Source organism: Siphateles boraxobius, unplaced genomic scaffold, assembly GCF_051911475.1.
Source record: "Siphateles boraxobius isolate OS27281-9 unplaced genomic scaffold, OSU_SipBor_1 7, whole genome shotgun sequence".
In the NCBI taxonomy this organism is placed as follows: domain Eukaryota; kingdom Metazoa; phylum Chordata; class Actinopteri; order Cypriniformes; family Leuciscidae; genus Siphateles; species Siphateles boraxobius.
In genome coordinates this window covers 17,105,099-17,119,504 of record NW_027509197.1, presented here as the reverse complement: position 1 = coordinate 17,119,504, position 14,406 = coordinate 17,105,099, and the positions used below count along the sequence as shown (strand labels likewise).

Below are 14,406 nucleotides of genomic sequence, written 5' to 3'. Positions count from 1 at the left end.
AACCGGGCTCTGGCCGCGGCATAGCGGCGGCTGCAGAGCTTCGGTGTGCTGAGACATAAACACTGTGTTTATAGTGTGCGAGGCGGGAGGCGCGCCGATCACGGCGGGCAGCCTGGTCGCGCTCGAATTCTCTATGACAGGTTGTGGAGAGAGAGCGAGCGGTACAAACCCCGTGGGGTTGAGCGTGTCTGTGAAGGAATGTGGGCACGGGACGGCGGGCACATTCACTGCACTGAGAACACCGTCGGCTTGTGCTGACCGAATGTGTGTCGGTTTCGTTTTTACAAAAAACGAGGGACACGCATTGTGTAGTGTTTGTGGGCACATTTACTACATTTTTGCACAATCGACATGAGTCGATTTTATTTGTGCTAGCCCTGAACTGTGGCGGGCTGTGTCTGTGTGTGGGAATGGGCACTGAGACGTGGGCATTCTTACAACACTCATAACACCATCGCCCGTGGTCGGAATACCAGAAAATACACTCTTTCGGGATTTATCTGGGTCGCCGTAAAAATGGCATTTGTGTGCAGGCAAGCGGGCTGTGGTGCCGGCTTGTTTACTGCGAAATACACTGGAACAGTCACATTGTTTGGAACTAAAACTTAAACACCGTGGGTCTTAGCTGACTGTATCTGTGTTGGTTTCGTTTTACAGAAAACGTGGCACATGCAGTGTGTAGTGTTTGTGGGCACTGGGTTGTGGGCACATTCACTACATTTAATGCACAATGACATGAGTCGATCTAATTTGTGCGAGCCCTGCACTGTGGCGGGCTGTGATTGTGTGTAGAAATGAACACTGGGCTGTGGGCAATTTTATTACACTCATAACACCATCGGCTGTGGCCGGAATACCAGAAAATACACAGCTTATATGATTTTTCTGGGTCGCCGTGGATACGGCATTTTTGTGCAGGCAAGCGGGCCATGGTACCGACTTGTTTACTGCAAAATACACTGGTACAGTCGCATTTCCTTGGAACTGAACGAGCGAAAAGTTTCGGTGCAAGTCTGGCTGCAGCGAGACAAAATTTTATCTGCTGGGAGACCTGGGATCGAACACGGGTCTACCATGCGAAGGCTTTGGGTTTCGCCACTGAGCAACAGGGGGAAACGACAAAAGCTTAAAATAGCTCGCGCAGATAAGAGAGCGTCATCACAGTTTGTGTGTGTTGGCGCTTGTTTGCAGGCGTGCGTGTTATACAACAGGCTCATTGCTGCAATATTGACATTTTCAGCCGCTCAAACTAAGAGGAGCTGAGAAATGTTTGAGAAATGGAGATTGGTCCGGCCTCGGCGGGACCAAAACACACTCTTTCCTCATTTCGCCGGTGACGCATGTCCACGGGGGGCGGGGTAGCTTTCTTGTAACGTAAAGAAAGCTAGCCGCGCAGCAGTTTTGATGCTGGCCCGTTTCCCTGACGACCCGCGGGCAGAGGAGGGGGAGGTCCACAGAGCTCGCCCAGTCCTCACTCTCTGACGCCAGGATAGAGCAGCTGGCCTTCTCTACAGATGCAGCTATCTCGTCGTCATTAACGGCGGAAGCGGCGGCGCGGCGGCTGTTGTCCGTCAGCGAGCGAACTCGAGTGAAGCTGGCGGGTGAACCAACGAGCTATCACGGGCTGGAGAAGGCTCGGGGCTGTTTCGTCGACCTCAATGGTGGAAGCGGCGGCAGACTCGAGGGACTCGAGCGATGCCGGCGAAGCTGGCGGGCGAACCGGCGAGCTTTGGCGGGCAGGAGAAGGCCGCTGGACACGGCGCTTTTACGGCGCGGCGCTACAGCGGGCTGAAGTGCAGGCTCTGAGAATGATGCCAGGCGAGTCCTCAGAGTCACCATCGGCAGTAGCTCACAGTGAGGGCATCCGCCGTCGACGAGAGCGAGAGCCGCATGATCCTCACCCAGGCAGGAACGCAGATGCATGGCGATCGTCTTCACTGAGTGTGGCTCGCCACGAGCCGCAGGATCTATGCATCTTGAAAAAGATGCAGCTCTTTTAGGAGAGGGAGAGAGACAGTGAAAAAATGTGTGTCGTAGCGGCGAACACACACACACACTTGCAGAAAAGGACATAACGCCGGAAAGCGTAGCAGGTACGGTGGCTAAAGGCGGCGATGCCAGCGACTTCAGACTCAAAGGCTCGTCCCGCTGTGTGCTTTTTCTCAGACGGTGTGGCTTCTCACTCCGGATCCAGCGATGCGGTGATGCTTCGCTGAAGAGATGAAAATCAGTTGTACCAGCCTAATCGAGCTATGTTTATAGGACGAGACCACGCCCTTTCTGGCGGGACGTGACGAAATGGGCGCGAAATGCCCCCATTGGATATGTGTCACGCAGAGCCTCTCTCGATAGCCTGCTGCTGTTGCCGCAGGGCAGCCAATAGGCGCGCAAGCCGTCTTGCCTATGTCTGCATGCTGCTGCACAGCGTTTTACATTAATTCAAAATTAAGGATAATTTTTGGCTTCAATATTTCGTGGAAAAGAGGTTTTCCCCATAGCGTAAGATATTATGCAGTACGAGAGATACTCTCGTAAGAGAACCCTGAGCGTCAGATGAGATAACTGCAGCGAACGTTTATAATAAACAGAGTGATATCGCTAATATAGTTATTGTTATAGTTATCGTTATTGGTGTAAATAGGTCTTAAAGCCAAATAAATTAGTGCAGCACTGCTTTTTGTACAGCGGTTATCGGGGAAATGGCTCTATTTCTGCTGTCTAACCAAAAATCTTACCGAATTTAAATTTAAATTTGGGTCTACCATTTTTATTCAGATCAATTTAAAAACTAAAGCAAATGTTATTTACTGTTGTAAAATAATAAAAAATAAAAGTTGATGGAAAATAATGTAAAATACATTGTATCTAGGATTATTCACGGATTATTTTTTATCTCACATCTTGAAAAAGGTTTAAAGGCTAAAATGTGAGGTTTATCATTTCAAACTTCTTTGTCAAAACTTAAATTTAAACATTTTGTGCATGTTACTTTTTAAGTCACCCAACCAAACATGTTTTGTTTAGCTATTTAAAATCTGTCTGTCGTTCTTAAAGTTATTATTTTAATGTTTATGCAAACAAAAAATTGCCTAGCGCTCTTAATTTTATTTGTTTGTTGGTTTTCGATATAAAACGGATTTCAGTGTGTTTAAGTACTTTTTGAACATTTCAATCATATTTTAACAATAAAGTGATAATACTGATAACCGTGATAATTTAGGTCACTACAATCGTGATATGAAATTTTCATACATTTACATCTTTACCTTACAGTAATTCTAAAATCTGTGCAACAGCCAGACAGGCCTGGCAACTCATCTGTGAGATGTAAAGTGTAAAGATTAATGCCTCATCTCACACCAACTTAATTCTTCATGGAAATGTGTTCAGTATCCCAAAATATACTCCACATAATGCATATGCTATTTTTAAAGGCATTATACCTTAAAAATGGTATGATGGCAGTGTCCAGGCTGAGAGCACTTCTGAATTCTGATTATTCAGTCTCCACTGTTCCTCTAGAGTTTTTAATCAAATCTGTTACCAGGGGTCGTCCCAAACAAAGGAAATTTGAATTTCCTCACTTTATGAGTATTTTAGATTTATTACCAGCTTCCTACAAGCCAATTAATCTCACAAAGCATAGATGGATGCTCCTTTTGGAAATGTCATGGTAGTTTTACAGGTAAGCTCTTAAAATGGCACAAAGGTGTCTTTGAAATTCATATTACCCAGGCCGTGGAGCTAATCACACAACAACAGTGGCTTTAGAGGTTTAGTATGTAAAGTTTGCTATCTTATGAATATTATTTCATGAAAATTGTCCAAATTATTTTTTTATAATTGATCAAATGTCAAAATGCATATTTACGCACATACTTTTAATCTATATTAAAACTGAATCAAAAAAGAGAATACATTTTTTTTTTTACTAGAAAACAAACATTTCAGCGGAGGTGATCGTCGACTGTGGTGTACATAATTCTTTTTAAAAATGTAACTGAGGAAGGGTCCAATTGTCAAGAAATAAACTTGTGATATTCAAACCTTCTTGGAGATGTGGTAGCCTCTGATGGACCTACGATATACTTTTAAAATATCCTGTATTATAACTTAATAAAGTGCCCATAGACCACGCAGAAACATATTCAGGTTATTTTGCCATTCTTCCTCTACATTTTTTGTTTTATTTTTAGGGGCTAAGCCCCGAAGGGGATAGCCCCTATTGTATTGGTTAGTTTTCTTTTTATTATTATTCTTCCCGGTGGAAGTCTATGGCAGCCCTATGCACCGTACATAGGAAAATGATGAAATTTGGCACACTTGTAGTGATGCTAATAAATAGTAATTGGACAAATTTTTGACCCTCTAGGACCAACTCTATAGCGCCACCACCAGTTCAAAATTGTAACATTGAAATGGTTATAACTTTTGAACCCTTTGATCTAGAGACATGAAACTTAGTACACCTGATTCCACTCATCATGCTGATCACAACCAACACCTTACATTAAGGTCCCGCCCATTACAGTAGTGGCCATTTTGAAATGTACAGTATTCAGTTTTTTCGCTACTCCTTCAAATTTTGTCAAATTTTCTCCAAACATGTGCTCAAATAATCTTTCGACTGAGCCGCATAGGAATGACTGAACAGATATTTTGCTATACTTGGAAAAAAAAGTTATGATGTCGCAAACTTAACGAGGTCCACCCAAAATTGGCTAAGAGGCTGTATCTCAGCCAAAGTTTGATCAATCGAAACGAATATTGGTACACTTCAACGGAAGCATGTTCTGAGGTTGCCAAAGTGGGGAATAGCGCCACCGACGGGTCATGAGATATGAACAATTGCTATTTTGGCCAATAACTTTTGAACAGTTTGTCAGAAAATCATAATTGTGGTACCTATGGATTCCTTGCATCATACCGAATCCGTGGATATCGACGTTTGCCATGATGGGATGTACCACGTGTCCGCCTTTTTTGAATTTTGTCATAATTTGCAATATCTTTTAAACTATTTGAAATTTCTTCGCCAACTTTGATATGGATCAGCATTCGCATGGCACGAAGGTACCTGAGAAGTTTGATCACAGCGCCACCTAGTGTTCCAGAGATATCATTGTTTTTTGAAAAAACGCTTATAGCTTTTGCTAACATTGCTTGAAATTTGATTTCTTTATGCCTTATATTCCTTGGCTTATGCCGATTTCAACGATATCTCATGTTATTTTTCAACAATGTGTCTGTCCGCCATATTGGAGCAAATGTAAAACAGTTTTTTCGCTATTCCTCCTTCAAAAGTTGTCCAAAATTGTCCAAAATTTGCTCAAATGATCTTCAGACCGAGCCGCATAGAAGTTTCCTATTTTTTTGCTATACTGGGGAAAAAAAAAGTTATGATGTCGCAAATTTAACAAGGTCGACCCATAATTGGTTCAGAGGCTGTAACTTGTGAACAGTTTGTCACAAAATCATAAAATTGCTGTCTATCGATTCCTTGCGTCATGTTGAATCCGAGGATATCTATTTTCCCAGGATTGGATGTACCACGTCTTAAGCTACATTAGCATTAAGCTAGCTTAGCATGCTAATCTGGTTAACCTGCTTTTGTGTGCTCATTCTCACACTGAAACCTCTCCTCAGCAGGCTGGAGAACATGCATGAGTGATTAGCTCAACGTGTTACACCACGGATCCCGATGCTTAGCGCCCAGTCCACATGAGGTACTGTGGCAGGAAAAGATGCAGAAGTTGCATCTGTTCCAGGCATTGTGCCTAAGAATGGTCTAATCTGAAGCTGTCACATACAACATGCAGTGCTTTTATGTACAATTCATTGTTGTCCTTCTTCCAGAATGGTTGTCAATGGCAGCCCTATGAACCACAAGTAGGAAAATTGGCACACTTATAGTAGTAATCTGACCAATTTTGAATGATTTAATTAAAGTTTTTAAATACAATATGCTCTGCATTTTCTTAAAAATTCTTAATTTTGACTTGATTCTCTCTTGAAACTATTAAATTTTGGCAGCTGTATTGGTGCATGTCTGCCAAGTGGTGCAACGAGATGAGTGACAGACACCTGACCCATAGATAGTGGGTTCGAGTCCTGTGTGGGACAACTTTAAAATTTTGTATAAACTTGTTATTTCAATTCCTTTATTATCCAGGTAAGAGCTGTACTAATCTTTCTTACTCTTGGATTAGAAATAAGCTTGTTTTTTTACTTCATTCTGTGTTCGTTCTCATCAGACCTTCTGTTAATTTTGATTTCATCCTATCTGTACTTCTGAACCTATCTGTTCTTCATGTACATTCAATTTCTGCTGTTTTTTGCTCTTCTGGCTCCGCATTGTGCTATAGGCCTTTCAGCGGCTTGGCCCCGCAATTGCTGCTTGCAGCTATATTTTTGTATTATAATTGTAAATGATCTTTTAGTGTTTATATTTTGTATTTTAATAAACATAAAACATGATAATAAATAATAAAATAATTACTGAGCTTGAATAAAGTCCATAAAAACACCTAAAATGTACAGTATTCAGAGCTGAGAGTTGTAATAAAACAAATATAAGTACAGTAAAACAAATAAAACAAATATAATATACAGTACACCTTTGTCTGTTTTATATTTTTAAAAAGCAGAATAAATGTTTATGCTTTTGGAAAATAATAAAGACCGTCAGAATGTGTAAGAATATGACATACTGTATCAGAACGCCTTTTAAAGAGAAGACTTTCTTAAATACACTTTCGCACTGATCTGTACGCAGCCAGCATCAAACCAACAACACAGTTTCTGGCAGCAGTGCAGCTAATGGTGTTGACTCCTGCTACCCACAATCCATTGTCCTACTATGTACACCAGCGTGGCTGTTCCATCCTCAATCTTGAATGGTGAACTGTCAATCACAATTAGCCAACTTGCTACATTTATATATTCTTGTATAATAAAACATGTTTGCATTCGCACTCTAATGTTGTTCTTGCCACTTGAGATCTAACCTGAAGGCAACCACCTGTTTTGATATCTGCCAATTACACAATATGCACAATAAAATGTGTAAAGAAAACATTATCATCAATGCTAATGCAAGTAAAGCTTCCTCATAGGTTGAATGGAGTAGTTAGCGAGAATGACAAATGGGCCAGTCCTTAAGTACCAGTCCTCCTCATTACACATGCATATGTGCTGGCACAGCCAGTCCTATAATAAAAAATGAGTCAGACTTACCGAAAGCCCTTATAATAATAGAAGCACGCTACATTTATATCTGATCCTGCTTTAGCATCCAATTTCACTTTTGTTCTCCATTAAATCAATATAACAATATAACAACATCCCTTGCAAAATAAAAAAAAATTGTGAACTGATAAGCAAGACCATCACTTTAAAATTTCATAGGCTTGTTTAGCTTATAAAGTGGTCTGCATCAATAAATGCATTAAATGTTGTTAATCAATACCGACGCAGAGCATTGGCAGCACATTGATGTGTTACGTCAATAAAGCCTACATTCCCAGCATTGCTTCCTAAAAGTCCAGTGGGTCGGCCTCAGAATGTGTAAGCATCTTCCAAAATAATATACTGAGCAAAGCATCAGCTTAAACAATGGAGCTAAGTGGAGTACAGTTATCGAAAAGCATGGCCAAGAACCAACTAAATGGACAGATAAAACCTCCCATCCATTCTTATCCGCCTAGTAGCCCCAAAATCAATTACAATCAACCCGCCAGAGGTCAGAGGAGAGGCTTCTTGTGCTCAGATACTCACACTCACTGTACTGCTGCAGCTGGGAGAATTCGGCTGGGCTCAGACACACCCAGTCTCCCATCTCGCTGATCAGAGCGCTCGCGGCGAGCTGGAGGAACCAAGCTGATTGTCCTCAGGTGAGGTATGAGAAAGAGATGGTATGATCTTGCATGTTCATATTGCTTTCCTTTACGAGCAGATGGTGAATTGGCGTCCCTGATGAGGATCTGCGAAAACAAGGGAGGGTGCAAGGACGAGGGCAGTGTGAAGGTGAGGTGTGTGCCGCGCCACCGGTCGGAGTAGCTCTGCTGTGTTGAGATGACGGGTGCACACGGATGAGTAACTGATGACCTGTCAACTGGAGTTGTCTATAGAGTAAAACAGAGAGAAAAACAGATTTAGTAACGCATCTAAGCTGACTTAAAGGTGCTCTAAGCGATGTCGGGTGACATCACTTCTTGTTGACGTTTAAAGTATTGTCAAACAAAACGAAGGCTATCTAGACCCTCCCTCCTCCTCATCCGCGCTCTAACCCCCCAAACCCTTCTTATCGGTTATTGGCTGGAACAGTTTGTTATGTTTCGTGGTACGGGTAAGCCCAGTTTGTTTTTGTTGCCGTTTGTGGAGCCTGGGGTGTCTGCAGAGACCATGTTTTTTAACAGTGTGTTCAGGGGACAGGCAGCTAGCGGATAGTGAGGAGATGTTTGTTGTATGTGACAACAAATTTTTTGGCCTAAATAACGCGTGACATCGCTTTGAGCACCTTTAAGGTTATCGACTCATATCAAGCATTATTTAATAAACATTTATTACAAGGTCTCTGATTCTAGCAAACAGACCTTTGACAACAGAGCCTATGTGCCTGTAATATCTCATTGTTTCTCCTAGAGAGTAAATTGAGTACATGAAGGTTTTGCTTAAGTCCTGCTTCTCCAGAAATCTCACATGTCTCCTCTAGAGCGGTCTTCATCCACTTCATCCATCATTTTCATATATATTTAATACACCACGTATTTAATATCATATCACATGTAAATATATTAGTAAATAGCCTGTATGGTTTTCACAAGATCACAACCATGACATAGAACCATTTTTGAACCTTTCAGTTTTTTCAATATTTTATTTCATTCAACATAAAATTTATTACACAAACTTTTAGGCTACCAAGGTCATGATTTTTTTTTAGAAGCTGCATCTGAATTGGTATTTAGATATATTCACAGACCAAAACAGTTTGGTTACCAACATTCTTCAAAATATATTCTTTCATGTTCCAAAAGAAAGAAAGGTCTGAATCGACACAAGGGTGTGTCAATGTAAAATAAAAGCGTTACCTTTCAGCGTAACCTACGCTCATTCTCACCCTCCCGCCTATCCTCTTGGGTCTCGTCCACACTTCCTAATAAGCTCTCATCACTAGATACTAACAGTGCAACTGACTCTTTTTTCTCCACTCTAACATCTTGTTTAAACAACTTTTGTTGTTTGTTATTTGCATTTCCTACAGAACATTTTCAGGAAACTGCTAAATACGGATCTTTTTCGCCAACCTTTGACTCAATATTACTAACACTTACCATTATAGCCTATATCTATTTTTAAAAAATCCTTGCTATGTGTGCTGAACTGGACTAGCTGTGACTGGTCACAACATGTTGCCCTATTGTTGATTTGATTGCTTCTACTGCTCTCTTCATTTGTAAGTCACTTTGGATTTAAGCGTCTGCTAAATGATTAAATGTAAATAAACCGAATTTTCATTTTTGGGCAAACTATCACCAAAATATGGATGTTTTTTTCAGTGAAATGATACTAAGAAAGGTGTGTTCAACTTGAAGCGGTGCTGCGCAGACCATTCGGTGTATGAAATCAAAGAACGCAGAGAGCGTTTCGAAAGCATAAGGAGGTCTGCAGTTTAATCTCTCTCTCGAGGTACTTTGATGTCATTTACCGATAGGTCTGTGTAGTGCCGCTTCAAGTTGAACACAACTATGGCTCTCTTTATGAATGGGCCATTGAATCATTGCTTCACCCAATTGATTCACTAAAAACGCGAATTCAATGCAAATGAAACACCACTGTGTGTTGCTCAGAGACGTACAACAGTACTGGCTTTATAAGTAATAATTTCGTTGGAAAAATTAAGCAAAAATGTAGTAAATATTTTGTGTAAAATATATACTGTGTTTGTTACTTATTTGATATTGCTTAACCATAAATTTGATATAAATATTAGGGTGGGAGGTAAAAAAAAAAAAAAGATCCATCCCGATTCTCTCTCTAACAATTCTGGATCGATTCTGAGCATTTTTTAACCAGATGCGGGATGATGCTGCGTGTGCCTTAGAAACAACCATATTCTGCTTGCTTCCAATTCCTCACACACACACCACTCGAACATCAATAAAATAATCGTTCATAATTTATTATTTAGCTTAATACTTGCTTTTATGTTTTGAAGCTATAAGTTTATAAATATAGGCTACACAATTCTTAACATACAATTGATTTAATATTTTTTTTAAATTTATATATTTTTTTAAAAAGTACTTATAATTACGCGTAACTAAATAAAAACAACATTTTAAGATTGTCAAGTCGGTAAACTAATTAATTAATAAAAGTAATCAAGAATTGTTTTGGAATTGGATCGTGATTCATGACGTGCCTAAAGATCCCCCCCCCCCCCCCCCCTTATAATTGTGAGACAAAAACTCATACAGGGGCATTTTTGCCCTGATTTTTAGAGGTATTCTAACTGCATTCTATAGGCACCATCACGCAGTGAGTTGCATCATGTTCGTCACCTATCAACTATATGAACGATGACCCACTTAGTTCAGGGACGAGGCGGGTGTGTTAAATGCGTTCAATTATTTTAACACATAATTTTTAAATGAAACTGTTAAATCGGCAGGCCTTGTTTGTGTGTATATATATATATATATATATATATATATATATATATATGTTTTTTTAATTTTTTTATTATTTTTTTATTTATTATTCTTTATTTTTTTTACTGAATATTCTAAAGACAAAATTTAGGCTTGAAACTCAATTGAGAACAACAGTAAGCCTCCTGGGATAAGAAAAAGCAACCTCTGACCAATACAATTTTACTTAAAAATAATGATGTATCTCCTTTTTTTTTTGACAAGGTGTAGAACTCATGCAGTATGCTCTCTTTGCCTTCAGTTGGACATTGTCTTCGCTCCAGTACACCCAGTTAAAACAACATAGCATTGCTCCTCCATATAGCTCTGAGTTCAAAGGGCCACTCAGTAAATGACTCACATGGGCTTGGCCTGCTTCTGTGCTCAGCATGCCACACCAATCAATGTCCCTCGCTCTCTGGCTGCTGAATACTCTCGTTCTGTCTCTATTTCTCTCTAGCTTTGTCTCTCTCCCTATTCTGGCACTCCCATAGAGTTTAAGCAGAACGAGAAATCAACAGCACTTTGGCAGCACATTCACAGGGAGGGAAGAAACAGACATAAAATCTGTGAGGAGCCGACGCATAAGAAACTGCCATGATGAGAAGAGGAAGAAACAGAGTAAAAAGACAAAAATCAATGTAGTTGATATGGCTGCCATGAGTTACAGCATGCCAGGGAGTAAGTTCATTCCCACTGGTTAAAAAAAGCTTAGAGCAATGTGTCAGGTTAGTTGTACAGAGAAAAGAGTTTAAGCACGAGGGGGAGAAGACAAGTAGTATAAAATAGCCTACACAAAGTGTAAAAAAAAAAGTAATATATAGCCAAGGTAAAAATTGATATAATATATACATACATCAATGGTCAAAAAGTTAAAATGAATTAATATTAGGTGTTTCAAAATGTCATGCACCCTGAAGAATCTGTACCAAAATATTGTTGTAGATTAGGGCTGGACAATTTTGGCTAAAATCATAATCGCGATTAATCGAACAAGTTTCCTCGATTACATTTATTTAAAAAAAATTATTTCTCATGTGTCACTGGCAAGGCTTATACTGTAAATATGAATTTTAAATTATGAAAGAAATTATGAAAGAATGCATAATCCTATCTTTGTGATTCTAAAATAAGGAAACACACAGATAGCTTTTAATGCTTACTTATTAAATATTTCAAACAATTGAATCAAACAAAGCATACAATGTTTGAAATAAAAACGTCATATAAAAAAGTAATTAAGTTTTAATGTAAAAAGAAAGTTTCCTAAAAATGTAGAAAATAGTTCTTTTTGTAAACAAAATAAATTATTGTAAATATTGCCATCTTAAAAGTAAAATATAACTTGTATAAAACTAAAAAAACTAATCCTTTTCATATTGTGTAGCATTTGTAAATGCTTGTGTTATCGAAACCTGATTTGTGGAGTGGAGGCACTTGTTGCTGGGCGTTTGTCAGTCTCTCTCTTTTTTCGCGTGTTTCTTTGGTACAAGCTGTGTTGACTCAGCGTTTGAGTTCCCTTTCACACAGAGATTCCGGAAAATACACGGATAAAGTGGTCCGGGATTTGACCCGGGTTCGTTTGACTTTGGTTCATTCACACTGCCAGTGATTTTCCGGAATCAAGAGAGTGCGTTCACACAGACACACACAACCCGAAAAGACAAGTGAGATGTCCCAGCGGCGTCTATAGTTTGCTTATGAGCTGCAATTTCTCTCGAGAAACCACGCTTGTGCATTTTTTTCTCTGATTCTATCATAAACTAGCGCATTACGATTACGAACCGTTTCACTCTGGCGAACGATCCCGGCTTAGGGCTTAGCGCCATCATTACGACACAGCGGGCGTTCCCGGACTGAACACGGCAATGTTACTATGTTCCCAACCTGGCATCAATCCCGGGTCGTGTTTGCGTTCACACAGAAGGTGTTTGTTCTGGCAATTTCCCGGGATCAACGCGCTGTGTGAAGGGGCTCATGTTGCTTCAATGTCGCAGACTGGACGGGGCGGAGTTACGTGACTGCACACGCGGTAATATGTTTTAAGGGGAAAGTACATTAAAGTAACACCAGGTAACTTTTGCTCTCGGGGTCTCCCTACAGTTGGGAAACAGTATTGTCCTCTACTACTGTCGTAAACTCTGTCATCATGCATTTGACAACCATGATAGCCCTGAACACTGTAGGAGGAGGTCACATGCAGGTGTTCTGCTTGCGTCGCGTGTGAAATGTCTTCATCCCAGGTACAGTGGCATATATTTCAGCATGTCATATGAATATAATTTCATGGGTTTTATTTTTTTTTCTAAAGACAAATGATCGCGATGATCACGTTTACAAGCCAGTGTCATTATAGTAGCCTAGTCTATTGGTTACCGTTTTACTGAATCTATATGATACTTCAATGCAATGTTTGAGTGGTAGATAATAACGATATATCGTCAATATTATAATATCAAGCTACCATAAATAAATCTGCAAATTTTACAAATCGATTTGCATTATAGCTTGAGGCAAGACAAATAATCATTACCTGATTCATGAAGATAAACGGAGGATAAGATAGCTTTCCTAACATAGTCAGGCAGACAAAAAAAACACCCCAGGCTACGGGGTGTCATTGGTTGTTGCGTTAAATGTTACCCAGATACAATAGTGCTATTTTCTGATTGGCTAACAACACCAGACGAACAACACCAGAGTAGACGCGCTTGAATTCATGCCTGTTCCACAGTGAGAGCGGCGCGGCCAGAGTTTTGGACGCTGCTGCGGCATATTAAATATATTACAAATAGCTTTTCAGCGTGAGAAATACAATATGTGGCGGGAGAGCGTGACAAAAGACCGAAATGAGTGACTGTCACGCTCAATGCGTGACACTTGACAACCCTGCGATTTTAAGGGAGTGACGTATATGCCGTAAAGCAGTCGAGTTTTGTAGTTCTCTTTGTTCGCCGGTTACTACCCGAAACCCGAAGTTTAAAAGTACGATTAAAAACGCTACAGACCCCGTCAGGCATGGCAGACGTGTCATTCAACCTATTGTAAGTCGATGTACCATCACAAGAGACTTGGAAATATATTATGAAGGTTGAAAAGTTATCTGGTGTTACTTTAACACACAGTAGGCGGAAATATTAATAGGATTAAAAAAACGAAATAACCGACATGGTGAAATTACGTCGGTTATAGGCTCTGAATTTCGGTTTAGATTATTTTTCGATTAATCATCCAGCCCTATTGTAGATTTTGAAATAGAGAAGCACCGGTCGACCGACCATAAATGGGAACCGGCGGATGTTTGGAGCAAAAATCGTCTGGTTCTGATTTATGGTCAGACAACCGGTTTTAAATATTAACAGGATGTTAACACAGGCCAGAGACAGGACACACAGAAGACGGACGCAAAGAAGTGAACAGACGCACCTGCAGAGCAAATACTTTACCAGGCACAGCAAGCTCATTGTTCGCGATTCTCGAAATATAGAAAGAAATATTTAAATATTGAATTGGGGGTGGGGGTTGGGAACTGACTGTCTTCTTGAAATTAAACAATCTAATTCAAATCAAAAACAACTGCTCATGCTAAATGTGTGAAGCATCTTTGTAAAATGCAGTGGTTCCCTCTCATTTCAAATGGCTACATATATTTGATGTTTAAGGCTAGTTTGCCTGGTATAGAGCAAATAAACAAATACATTTGCTTAAACAA

The 14,406-nt window shown here is 40.0% G+C and overlaps 1 protein-coding gene across 3 annotated transcripts in view; it reads right to left on the bottom strand.

Moving 5' to 3' along the window:
• Positions 1 to 14,406, bottom strand: part of dgkg (diacylglycerol kinase, gamma) — a 147,860-nt gene that overhangs the window by 115,171 nt on the left and 18,283 nt on the right. For all 3 annotated transcript variants that reach the window (XM_077216586.1, XM_077216585.1, XM_077216588.1), the window contains exon 2: positions 7,777 to 8,123. In XM_077216586.1, the coding sequence (XP_077072701.1) occupies positions 7,777 to 7,837 (61 nt within the window). In that variant the 5' untranslated portion in view covers positions 7,838 to 8,123. The remainder of the gene's footprint in view (positions 1 to 7,776; positions 8,124 to 14,406) is intronic.